Consider the following 12301-nt stretch of genomic DNA (forward strand, 5'->3'; position numbering starts at 1 on the left):
AATACTTGAAAGTAAAAAATATTTGAATGAAATGAAACAATCTCTATTTAAAGGAAATCATTGTTCGTGGGGATCAAGTAGCATTAGTTTTAATTTTATATTAGGCATCAAAATCTATTAGTTGATTATATCTTGTACTGATAATCTGCAACGTTACAATTCTTCATATGTGGAGTAGAAAGTGCAATATGAGAGCTGTAGAAGTAGAAAATACTCAATAAAGTAAAAGTACTTCACAATTACACCCAAGTACCCTTATATTTAAGTAAATCGATCCTTTGGCAGTATCGCGAGGACGGTACCTGAATTGCGTCACATTGGACAGGTAATTACGTCATTTAAAAAGATGCCACGGGGCGGGATTCTCGTGCCCAGATGGAATATTCAAATCCAAACGTGCACGAGCTCGAGGAGGGACGCAGAGGGGGAGCCAGCTGATTGGACACTGGATCCAGCGCGAGCGCAGGTGCCAGAGCCCCCTCCCTCCCCCCTCCTCACCGCCCCCGTCCCGCCCCGCGGTCGCAGACAGTGGCCGCGCAGGTGTGAGAGCCAGACCCGGTCCCGGAACCACCAGGAAACAGCGGAGGACCGGGATCGGCTCCTCGGAGGCGTTTCTCCTCGTGAAGCCTCCGGATGCGTCGCTCGTTGGGAGCGTGCACGATGCTGGGCGCCGTCAAGATGGAGGGACACGAGCACGCGGACTGGAGCGGCAGCGGCTACTACGGAGAGACCGAGGTCCGTGCACTCTACACCGGCGTCTACTATGACGTCATCGGGTTACAGGAGGCAATGCTAGAATTATGATTATTAGGAATAGATACGTGTTGAAATCCACATTAGATAAATGTCTACATTGAATGCTCGTTTAGAATATAATATTGTATATATATAGATTTATATTACTTTAAACTACACATCTCCAATTACCCAATTACATGGGCATTGTTTTCATCTAGATTTTCTGTAATTAGAATCAAAGTATTCGTTAGTATTTTTAAATCAGTTGATTATCTTGTTTTTTTTTAACACCTTGAGACTTTTGTCCTTTAAGGGCATTTTGATTTTAATCTTGCAGCAAAATAAGGAAATCTTTGTTTTAATTGTTCAATTAAAGTTTGCATCTACGTTTTTATTAGTTATTTCCCTGCTTCAAAAATGTATCTCGTATTCAAAAAGGAAGACAATTTAAGGATCAATATGTATTGTTCATGCAGATATCAGCAAAAGGAGAAATCTCTCTTCTTCACATTTGTAAAGGTTCAATATGTATATCATATATTTATTTATATATAAAACCATTTCCTATTATTATTAAAGTGGCTCAAGTCTAATCTGTACTTTAAAATAATTTATATAAACTGTATTCATCAGAGGTTGAGAAAACATTTACAAAAAAGGAAAGAAAATGTAAAGGACTTCTCAACATCATTTAATAATTCTTAATAATAATTATAAATCCCTTCTGTTCAGGGATGAAATGTCTCTGATTCCAGAAATTGTATTAAACTTAAAGAGCTTTAAAATATATGGAGGGATGAAAATAATTCCTGGTGAGAAATGTAAGCCATCGTGAAATAATTAGTTATAACAGAATTAGAGTTGAGTTAATGTCATAATCAAGAGAAAATCCCTGAAATCAATACTCATTTTAAATAAAACCTGCAGGAAATAAAGTGGAGGTTTGGACTCGTTTCTGCAAAAGAGTGAAAGTTGTTGATATTAATACAATAAAATACCTCGAAAGGAAGGTGTAAGACAACCAATACTAAACTACACAGGTAATGGCTCTAAAAGTGAGGAATTTAATGAGCGTTTGTGATGATCTTGAATCTTTGTGTAGGACATCAAACAGACTCATTGATTATTAAATGCATTTGGATTCTTTTTCTTGATGAAACATACAAACATGATCTAATGTCCCAGCTTCTTAAATGTCTTTAGGTGTTGGAATGTTGGACAAAACAAATAATCTGTGTGTTTTGAGAACTCATAAATGGGATTTTAGGCCTTCACACTTTTCAGATGTTTGTAGACAAAACAATCGAATCGTCATCAGATTTATCAACACCAGAAATAATCGTTTACAAACCCATTTAAATGTGAAATATTAATTATAAGTGAGATAAGTGTTTCGTGTTTCCTCCTAATACCTTTTATAAATCCACGCAGCATGTTTCCTACGTGAAGAGACTGATGATTGAAGTCGTTTCTCTGTGTTTCAGTGTTACACCACAGCGGGAAACATGAGCTCCATGAGCAGCTACATGAGCGCGCCTGGCCACGTGAACGCGCATTACGTCAACCCGGTGGGGGTCAACCACTCGTCGGTGCACTGCGGGGGGCCGCAGGGCCCCGGGGCCGTGGCGCAGGCCGCGGTCGGGCTGACGGGCCTGGGCCCGGGCGTGAGCTCCATGAGCCCGCCGCCGCCGCCCTACGGGAGCCCGGTGTACGGTCAGGCCTGCGGGGCCCGGCCCCGGGAGCCCAAGCCCTACCGGCGCAGCTACACGCACGCCAAGCCGCCGTACTCGTACATCTCCCTGATCACGATGGCCATCCAGCAGTCCGGCAGCAAGATGCTGACGCTCAACGAGCTCTACCAGTGGATCACCGACCTGTTCCCGTTCTACCGGCAGAACCAGCAGCGCTGGCAGAACTCCATCCGCCACTCGCTCTCCTTCAACGACTGCTTCGTCAAGGTGCCCCGCTTACCGGACAAACCGGGGAAGGGCTCCTTCTGGGCGCTGCACCCGGACTCCGGCAACATGTTCGAGAACGGCTGCTACCTGCGGCGGCAGAAGCGCTTCAAGTCCGGCCGCGCGCCCGGTGCCGCGGAGCGGGAGGGCTCGGAGGGCGGCTCGGTCACCGCCGGCAGCAGCCGCTCCGACTCCCCGCACTCCTCCTCCTCGTCCTCCCCGCCCGCGGACGTCAAGGCCACCGGGGCCGACCCCAAGGCGCACCGGGCCGAACTGTTGCCCCCCAGCCCCGTGCGCGTGCCCTCTCCGCTGGCGCACACGCAGCACCTGTTCACGCACGCCCCCTACCACCCCCCGCTGCTGCTGCACGAGGCCGCGCACCTGAGGCCCGACCACTACCCCCCCCACTACTCCTTCAACCACCCGTTCTCCATCAACAACCTCATGTCGGAGCCCGTGGGGCAGCACGGGGGCTACGGGGGCTACGGGGGGTACGGCTGCCCGGTCACCGGCCCGCTGGTGGCCGCCAAGAGCGGCCTGGATCCCGCGCACGGCGACTCGAGCTACTACCGCGGCGCGTACACGAGGCCCGTAATGAACACCTGAGAGACACCGAGGACACACCGAGGACACACCGTGGACAGACCGAGGACAGACCGAGGACACACCGGGGACACACCGAGGACATTTGTGAAGGACGGCGCGGGGCTTTTCATCAGTCATTTGTGTGTTTGTATTTGTGCAACAGATAAAAAATCTTTATATGAAAGCAGTCTTTTTTTAATGTTTTATTTAATTCAGATTAAGTGATGCCTCTTGAGCACTAAATGTTCCTCATTAAACGGTTTGATTATCATCTGCAGGGTCACAGAGAGATGACATCATCGATAACAAGGACACGCAGAAATGTTCTTTAATCACAAAAACGTGACGTTTAGCAGCAGAGAAGATCTTCATCAGCATCATCAACGCCTTTAATTTCTTATAAATGTAAAGGGAATGAAGAAGATGAAGATCAGAACAGAATGAATATGAAAATGCTCTTGAAAAACATTTGAATACAATTTTAAAAGGTACAACTATGTTTTTATTCTTGACACAATTTGTTGACAAATCAATCAACGCTAATTTTCATTTTTAAAATAAAAATATTGGCCAAATGTTTTTGATTCCGTAACCTGAAAATAAAAGCAGCAACTGATTCTTTTCATTATCAAATTAATCAGCATATTTTTTATCTCAATTAATGGTTTAGTCTTTAAGTGATACATTCTGAATATTACTGTGAGGAGTATTTTTATAACTCTTTAATCACAAGTTCTGCATTCAAAAAGAAAAGAATCAGCAAAATATTATTATTACAGGAAATTCACAAAGAAAAACCTTTAAGGGCCTTTTTTAATGTACTAATCCATGTTTCATTCCACCACTGAATCAGAGCAAACAATTGGTTTTGTGTATTGTGTTTATAATGATATAAAAAAACAAAAGACCATCAATTAGAGAAACTGAGATTGTTTGGAGATTAAAGCGTTTGATAAATTATAAATAAATTCTCTGCGCATCCAATATTTAATTCATAAACTAATTGGTTCACCCTTAAATTAAGGAGAACTCCTTGATGTTCTCTGTGACTTGTGCGACATGCTGTGAACTAAAAGACAAATCAATCAATCAATCAATCAATCAACACAATAATCCGGATTAATCAGCAATAGGAACAAACATGCGGCTGCAGGAAAGCGTTCCGACACGTTTCTATTGATGTGGTTCTGTGTCGTGGTTCTGGTCCGGTATCGCTGGATAAAGGCTCGTTTCCTGTTGACGTGGCGGTGAACCACTAAAACATCTTTGGACTTGTCTTTAATCCACCGGAGTAAAATTGGATTCACAATCCCTGAGAATCAAAGTTATCTATTAAACAAACAGTCATAAACATACAAACATTGACAGTGTGTTTAAACGTTCATGTTCCCCAGAGGATGAATCCTGTTCAGAGGGCAGAACCGTTAAAGAGCATCAAAGAGGGAGCTGACAAGCACGTTTAGTCTGAAAAAGACTTTGATCGTATCAACACGAGCCGATTCATTCAATCTTTAATACTGGCAATGGATTTCTTATCTTAGCTACTCATATATTAGTACGTTTTAGACATTAAAAGTAAAATTCTCAAGTAGATCTTTGGATCAGATTGTTAAAACTTGAGCTTTTAGGATGAACATCATCTTCTCGTGGAGGTGTATTTCCTCCCGTTTGGGGAGACTTTAATATTCAAATTATGTTCCAATAGTATTTCCACTAACTTTCTGTTCTCAGCTAAAAACACAGCTCAGCTTTTAACTGGCTTAGTTACAATATTAATAAGTTACATTCGTGTGCATAATTAATGAGAAAGAAGCTCAAGGACGGAAATAAGAGCAAATAAAAGGTGGAAGTACAAAGAAACAAGAGGTATGTCGACCTAAATCATGAATAGAAGTTAAAATAGAATAAAGACAGTGTCGTGATAAGAAGCAGCATTCTGTGTGTATATAAAATATATATAATATATAATATGCATCCTAAGGAGCCCAGAGGAGCCGTCATGACATCACAACACAGGAAGATGACCTCAACACTTTGGGTTTGTTTTGAGACGCGGCGCCTCCCGACCTGACTCTGGGGGGGGGGTTATCAAGGTGACCCTCTGACGGCTGGAGGAGAGACGGGTTGTTTTTTAATTTCCTCAAACACACTCGTCACCCACAGGAAGCCGGGAGGAAGTTCAGGGACCCTAAATAACGCAGAAATACTGTGTTACGAGTCGTGTTAGCATCAAAATACACTAAAAGTACCAAAAAGGGCGAGCTGCTTTGTCTGATTGGCTCACGTTGTGAGGCGTTTACACATGTTCCTCCTCATTCAGCCTGCGCTGAAGCTCATCGACATTTAATCAGCTGCATCATGAACCAGGAAGTATGAAAAACCAACCCGGGCAGTGAGGGAGGTCAGAGGTCAAAGGAGGCCACTGTAGTCCGCCTTTGAGGTTTATAGTTTTTTTAGTTGTTATTAGAAAACACTACACGGTAACAAGCTGCTCATCATGTCACACATTCTGTGAGACTTGTTCTAAGTTGTCGAGTCAGGGGATCGTCATCGGGGTTCATCCTCTGGAGAACCTGACCGCACGAAAACCTCCATCCGACATCAGAGACGCTTCCGTCTGCATTTCACTCCTGGAACACACAACGCTTTGGAGAAATGAAACTAAAGGCCGTCGCTACAAAGCAGAAAGGACAGAACAGCGAAAGCTTGAATCTGCAGGAAGCAGAAGGCGCCGCGCTGAGAGCCTCTGTTTGTTCACCAAAGCAATCAGAGCCTTATGAATAATGATGGCCTGATCCAGAGGGGGGGCTGCATGCCGAGCGCCTCCAGGTCAGAGCTTAGCCCGCGATGCCGTGTTTGGACAAGGAGCGTTTACCACACATGCACGCACACGTGCACATGCACACACGCATGCATACATATGAGGGATGTCCCAACTTCAGCTCTGCATGCGCCATCATTCCGACCGTTCAATCCCTCGCAGAGATGAAAAGAAGCTTCACGTCGCGACAAACATCTGCATCTCAACACGTTTGTGTTGGATCTTGGTCTTCACCTCCACCTCCACAGGCCGTGATGTCTCAAGAGATGTTCAATTAATCACGTGACATTAACTCACGGGTTCCTGCTGGGATATCTGAACACTGTCCTTCACGTTGCTCTCAATGATCACATGTGTTTATTCTCCTTACACAATGTGTCGCAATGCTAACAGCAAACATGCTAATGCTACATGACAACGACGTTGATCATTAGTTTCCCATGAAGTCGTTTTTTTCTTTTAACATTGCATATACATGTGTGCTCATACATGTGTGTATATACATGTGTGCATATACATGTGTGCATATACATGTGTGCATATACATGTGTGCATATACTGTACATGTGTGCATATACATGTGTGCATATACTGTACATGTGTGCATATACATGTGTGTATACAACAACCATCCTTTGGCAGGTCGTTTCTCAGGCAGTAGCAGTGAGCGTGTGTACATGCAGATCTATACATGCAGATCTATACATGTAGATCTATACATGCAGATCTATACATGCAGATCTATAGATCTCCACAGACCTCCTCTTCCTCTGCAGAGCCCCTCCTGCTGCTGTCAGAGCTTGTGTGCACTGAGCAAACCTCCACATGCCAACGACCACCTTCCGCATATTTGCGCTGAGCTTTATCAGAAACCTCCATTTGTTTTCCCCCCCGTTTCAAATTCACCCAGAAAAAAAAAAGGAGGAGAAAACAAAGGAAACGCTGCTGACGGGGCGAGAAGAAACCCACCAAGCAGCAGCGAGACGGTTTCTACTTGTTCTACTCGGGGAGAAACTGGAAGGCAGCACTTTCCTACGTTTCTGCCTTTGAGCAAGGCACGTCCAAAGTGCCACAACCCCCCCCCCCCCCCCCGCTCATTATGCCGCTCTGCTGAGGGACTGCAGAGAGGTGTTTTACCCTCGTGATGCTCGGCCTGATTGATTTCAGCCATTTTGCCGTAAATGTGTTGTTTTTTTTTGGTTACAGAAACTCAGTGGCTTTGAAAATCAGGAGGACGGCGAGCAAAAAAAAGTGCTCGTATCCGTGAAAAAAAGGCGGCGTTTTTGTTTGTCAGGGAAGCCGTGAAAAGGGAGAAGACAGAGGCCTTTAACGGCCCTCTGGTGTGCAAACATTTGAAGTACAGTGCATTGAGGAAAGAATCATTGTGAGCCTCGGATGAACAAAGGAAGAAATAAGCGCCCCAAACAACTTTATAATAGCAGTTTATCCCTGTTAATTTACATTTCCTATCAAATTAAAGTTTGATATCAGCCTTGCCCTTCAAAGTCCAACATCAATCGCCCTCTAGTCTCTGGGAAGTGTGTGTTCTGTGAGTGCGTGTGTGCTTTGTGTGTCTGTGTGTGTGTGTCGTCCCTGACTTCAGCCACCTGTGTTTGCTCAGCAGCTTTCCCTCGGGCCGAGTGAGCGGCAGCAGCCAGATAACGCCACGGCCGCTTTTCTCTCCTTCCCAATGCAGTTAATCATCATCTCTGCTCGCCTTTGTTCTGCGGCTCCAACCGGACGCAACGCCACCACGCCGGGGTTCCACTTCCTGTTCCTACTGAGAGTCTTTATTATGGGAAACTGGATCATTTACAAACACCAAATCTTTATCTTAAGACACTGAGTCACTACTTTGAGATATTAACTCATTATCTTGAGATGTTATGTCCTTATTATACGATATATTAAGGCCAAGGGAGTCGATTCCTTTTTAACTCATAACAGCTGAAGAGCTTCTCCGTCTGATGAGAACTAATCCAAGCTGATGTTACACTTTACTTTACTATCTCATCTCACCTCATCTGGTCTCACTTTATCTGGTCTTATCCACGAAAAAGGGTTTTCAGAATAGTTGTTGATTCATTTTGTCAATAGATTAATAATCATTTCTGATGTACATTTCTGTTTTTTTTGTTAAATAATTAAAAAAGGTAAAAGAAGGTTAAAAAGTATGATTGTTTTTATTTCGTGGAGTAGGAGTGTGAAGAGATGTTGAGCAGCTTGATGAGGAGATTTTTTGTTTGTGATGATTCAATATTTGGCCTCTTTTTGCTCTGTTTTTGGTCTCCACCACCTGCTGACGGAGGTTTCTTTCCTCCATCTGCTAAATGCCTCCGTCTCTACCTGTGTCTGTTGTTTGCCGTGATGTGAAATAAAGCAACGTTCAGTTCACGAGGTGAAACAAAGAGGAGAGAGATGTAAACGCACTCATGTGCTCCCTCATCATACGAAAGTATTGATTGGTGCCGCTTTGGAGGTTGTGAGATGATCTGAGGAGGCGACACAGAGATGGTTTGGGTTCTTGGCAAAATGGATTTAAAGAATGAAGGCTGTGAGCTTCCCCCACGGCGAGGCTTAGAGAGGATTATCTTACACCAACAAACAGAGATATCTCATTCATTTCTGTCGTCGCCTCCCCACGAATCAGCAGACTTCTGCGTCTTCTGATCCCAGGGCAGAAATATATGGTTCTGTGGTCTCACGGCAGACACTTCAAAAAAAGAACAAGAAGAAGCAGAAGAAAGTGGGGTCCATCTTAGATAAACATCAGTTTTCCATTCATGGAGATGTACAATGACGCTTTCTGAAGGTGAAAAGGGCTTAAGCGTCGCTGCCTTTCAGACCTCCGGCCACCCAGAGAGCTGCGGGGCCGCCGCCTTTTTTTGGTTGTGGGGATAAAAATTTGGCGGGTCAACTACGGCTAAACGTCGGCGTTATTAACCCCCCCCGAACGCCATCTTCACGTGTTGGGGGGGATCCAGCCCCCCCGCCCCCCCCCCCACAGAACCCTTTTTTTCATTCTGACGGGATATCGGGGGCCACGTGCGGCTCAAACTCAGCCAAAAAACACAAGGGCCGAGCCGGTCACCTGGCGGCACAGTTCCCAGCAGGAGAAGAGCGGTTCTTCGTCGGCCCGCCGGCGACGCAGAGCGAGAGAAAGAGGCGCCGGGAATCATGGGAACGCCTCGCCTCGGCCTTTGTGGCTGCTGCTCCTCCACTGAGCAAATACTCCAAACCGCTCATTCCCCGCCGGCCCTTTCTCTCCTCCGGCACATTGTGTGTGCCGGCGCATTTCATTCAGCCGAGGGGGGGGGGCGGGGAGGGGGGGGGGGGATTGCTCTCAGAGCCACTGAGCAAACAGTGGGGAGAAAAAAGGAGCTGCCATCTTTACTCTGTTCCCAGGAGAACTTGCCTTTTTTTGATTTTTCTTATTTGAGCTCCAAGCTGTCGAGCTGAGCCGAGAGTTTGATGTCAGAAAAGCTGAATTAATTGCTTTAAGCCAAAGGGGCGGGCCGCCCATCACCAAGCGCTGCCCGAAATGTTTTATGGAGATTATTAAAGCTTTCCCGCTACACAAGGTGGACAAATATCAGGCAGAGGCAAAGAGGCCGTCCCTTTATCCCCGAGTCATTTTCAGGGAAAAGACTCGGGGATGTTGTTGCCTTCTGTTAGTCAACAGTTTTTAAGCCTAAAGATTATTTTAGTGTCTTTCCTTCGGGGAACCAGGTGGCTCCTTAATGCTTTACCAGCATTCTTCTTCAGGCAGCCATTGACTTCCTTCCACTTTAACAATGTAGAGAAATGTTTTGTCATTTCAACGCGAGTTCATCAAAGTCCACAAATAACGGAATTCACTTTCCAGAGCAACCTGGAAGGGGGACGCAGTATTGTCCTCCTGACAAATACAAATATGATTTAGAATTGAAGCAGAAGAAGTGTAGCTCGTGGGTTGACTGCACTTCCCACAATGCACTGGTAAACGCCCCAAAACCCAAAGTCCTCCCCCAGGTGGACACGGACCCCCTTTGAGCTCGTCCTGCACACAAAGACCTTCTGGTTCAGATTCTGCTGAATCTCTGCTGCCAGGTTTCTGCTCTCCGCTCCGAGCGAAGTGACCGGATGACCGGATGAACGGCAGATTACGGGCTCCTCGCCCACCGGGCCGCAAACGCCATCAGAGCGGCGTCAGAAGGAGACACGTTGAAGTGAGGAGAAGCAGCCCGGCGGGTGGTGGCTGTGATCTCCAGTGGGACTCCAGTAGCGCTGCTGCTGGGTTTAAACAAACAGGAACATAAAAACGGTGAATTCTTAAATGGAGTCTGGTGGCAGTTTTGCATCCAGGTCCTTAAAAGCACATTTTGAAGAACAAAAAGAGCAGTTTTTTTTTGTTGAATGGAACGACAGGCTGGTAAACACTCTGCATACAGAATAAATAAAACTTACTAAAATGTGCCAAATGAATCCTAAGTTTCCTCAGTTTTACAGCCAGCAGGTTTAAAGACATATGAAATGAGCACAATGTGACTGACTTCACATCACAAAATGACATTATTCAAGAACATGTCGTCTCACAGGCAGGGAGTCAAACAACGCCGCTGGGCTTTGTCAGGAATGAAAAACCACGTGAGGTGAGAGACAACCGTCCGCCGGACGAATGAGTCCGAAAATCCTCCCAATTTCCACAGTTTCACGAGCCTCGAAGTCGAGGGAAGCTCCCGAAGAGGATTATTACCACCTCCGATACCTGTAAACGGCCACAGGAACACTAAGAGACTCACTCACTATGAATTAATATGAATAAATATGTGAAGGAGGAGCAGGAGACGAATGGAATCCGGTCGATTAACAAAAGTGACGTTTTCAATTCACGTGAGGCGGTGAAAATCGGCCGATCGAAGTTCAGAAAACACACGACGTCGACGAGCATCTGCTGGTTTAACCCCGAACATTTTAAATCCTCACAGCGCCATGCAGAGAAATCACAGAGATGACAGAAAACCAGCTGCTTGCTGCAGAAGTCTGATTTAAATCCAGCAGGTGACAGAAAGATCATGTGGAGTTCACCTTAAAGAGGAAATAAAATGGAGTATTTTCAACCCCATGACATCACATCCAGGGTCGTTTCAATTAACCAGATAAGCAGAAAAACCCTTATTTTTACATTAAAATCTGCTGATGTAAAATGACATGAAATACTAATTATTAAGTATATTTACTGTAGTAATGAGCTGATTCCTGATTCATTTATCGTGGGACACGTCTTTCTTCTGGGGACAAAAGGTAAGTGAAGGTCTGCATGAAGTAAGGAGAGGTTTGTTTTAGTGTGGAGTTACAGTCTGGATAGGTCCCAAATTAATTTAAGTCAATGTGGTGTCTTCTAAAGCGAAGGAAACGTGAGTGTGTGTGTGTGTGTGTGTGAGTCTGTGTGTGTGTGTGAGCAGCAGATAAACAGTTTGTTTTTGTTTGTTTGTTTGTTGTGGCAAATTGAGCTGTCACTCATCTGGAGGTCCACATTTCTTCGTCTCTCACACTTTGTGTCTGCAGCAGACAGCAGGAAGGCTTCAGTCCAAACCACTGATGCTAAAACATTATGCTAACAGACACCACATGCTAACAGACACAGCATGACAGCTAACACCTGATGCTAAATGTAACAGCATCACAGCAAACGCAGGATGCTAACTAATACAGCATGGTATCTAACACATGATGCTAACTGATACAGCTAGACAGGTAACACATTATGTTAACTAATACAGCTAGACAGGTAACACATTATGCTAACTAATACAGCTAGACAGGTAACACATTATGCTAACTAATACAGCTAGACAGGTAACACATGATGCTAACTAATACAGCTAGACAGGTAACACATGATGCTAACTAATACAGCTAAACAGGTAACACAGGATGCTAACTAATACAGCTAGACAGGTAACACAGGATGCTAACTAATACAGCTAGACAGGTAACACAGGATGCTAACTAATACAGCTAGACAGGTAACACATGATGCTAACTAATACAGCTAAACAGGTAACACAGGATGCTAACTAATACAGCTAGACAGGTAACACATGATGCTAACTAATACAGCTAGACAGGTAACACATGATGCTAACTAATACAGCTAAACAGGTAACACAGGATGCTAACTAATACAGCTAGACAGGTAACACATGATGCTAACTAATAC

At 44.9% G+C, this 12301-nt stretch overlaps 1 protein-coding gene across 1 annotated transcript; it reads left to right on the forward strand.

Moving 5' to 3' along the window:
• The first annotated feature begins 520 nt into the window (after positions 1 to 520).
• On the forward strand, positions 521 to 3845 carry LOC119195357 (hepatocyte nuclear factor 3-beta-like). The gene is made up of 2 exons (XM_037450220.2): positions 521 to 735; positions 2223 to 3845. Exons 1-2 carry the CDS (start codon positions 634 to 636, stop codon positions 3297 to 3299), a joined length of 1179 nt encoding a protein of 392 aa, XP_037306117.2. The 5' UTR covers positions 521 to 633; the 3' UTR covers positions 3300 to 3845.
• Positions 3846 to 12301: the final 8456 nt, after the last annotated feature.

The sequence above is a fragment of the Pungitius pungitius genome, chromosome 20, assembly GCF_949316345.1.
Source record: "Pungitius pungitius chromosome 20, fPunPun2.1, whole genome shotgun sequence".
Classification (NCBI taxonomy): domain Eukaryota; kingdom Metazoa; phylum Chordata; class Actinopteri; order Perciformes; family Gasterosteidae; genus Pungitius; species Pungitius pungitius.

Bases quoted from the DNA above. Each gene is read 5' to 3' on its own strand.
- LOC119195357 (XM_037450220.2), top strand. From the start codon at position 634: ATGCGTCGCTCGTTGGGAGCGTGCACGATGCTGGGCGCCGTCAAGATG. The intron at 736-2,222 runs GTCCGTGCACTC...TCTGTGTTTCAG, and splicing joins GCTACTACGGAGAGACCGAG to TGTTACACCACAGCGGGAAA.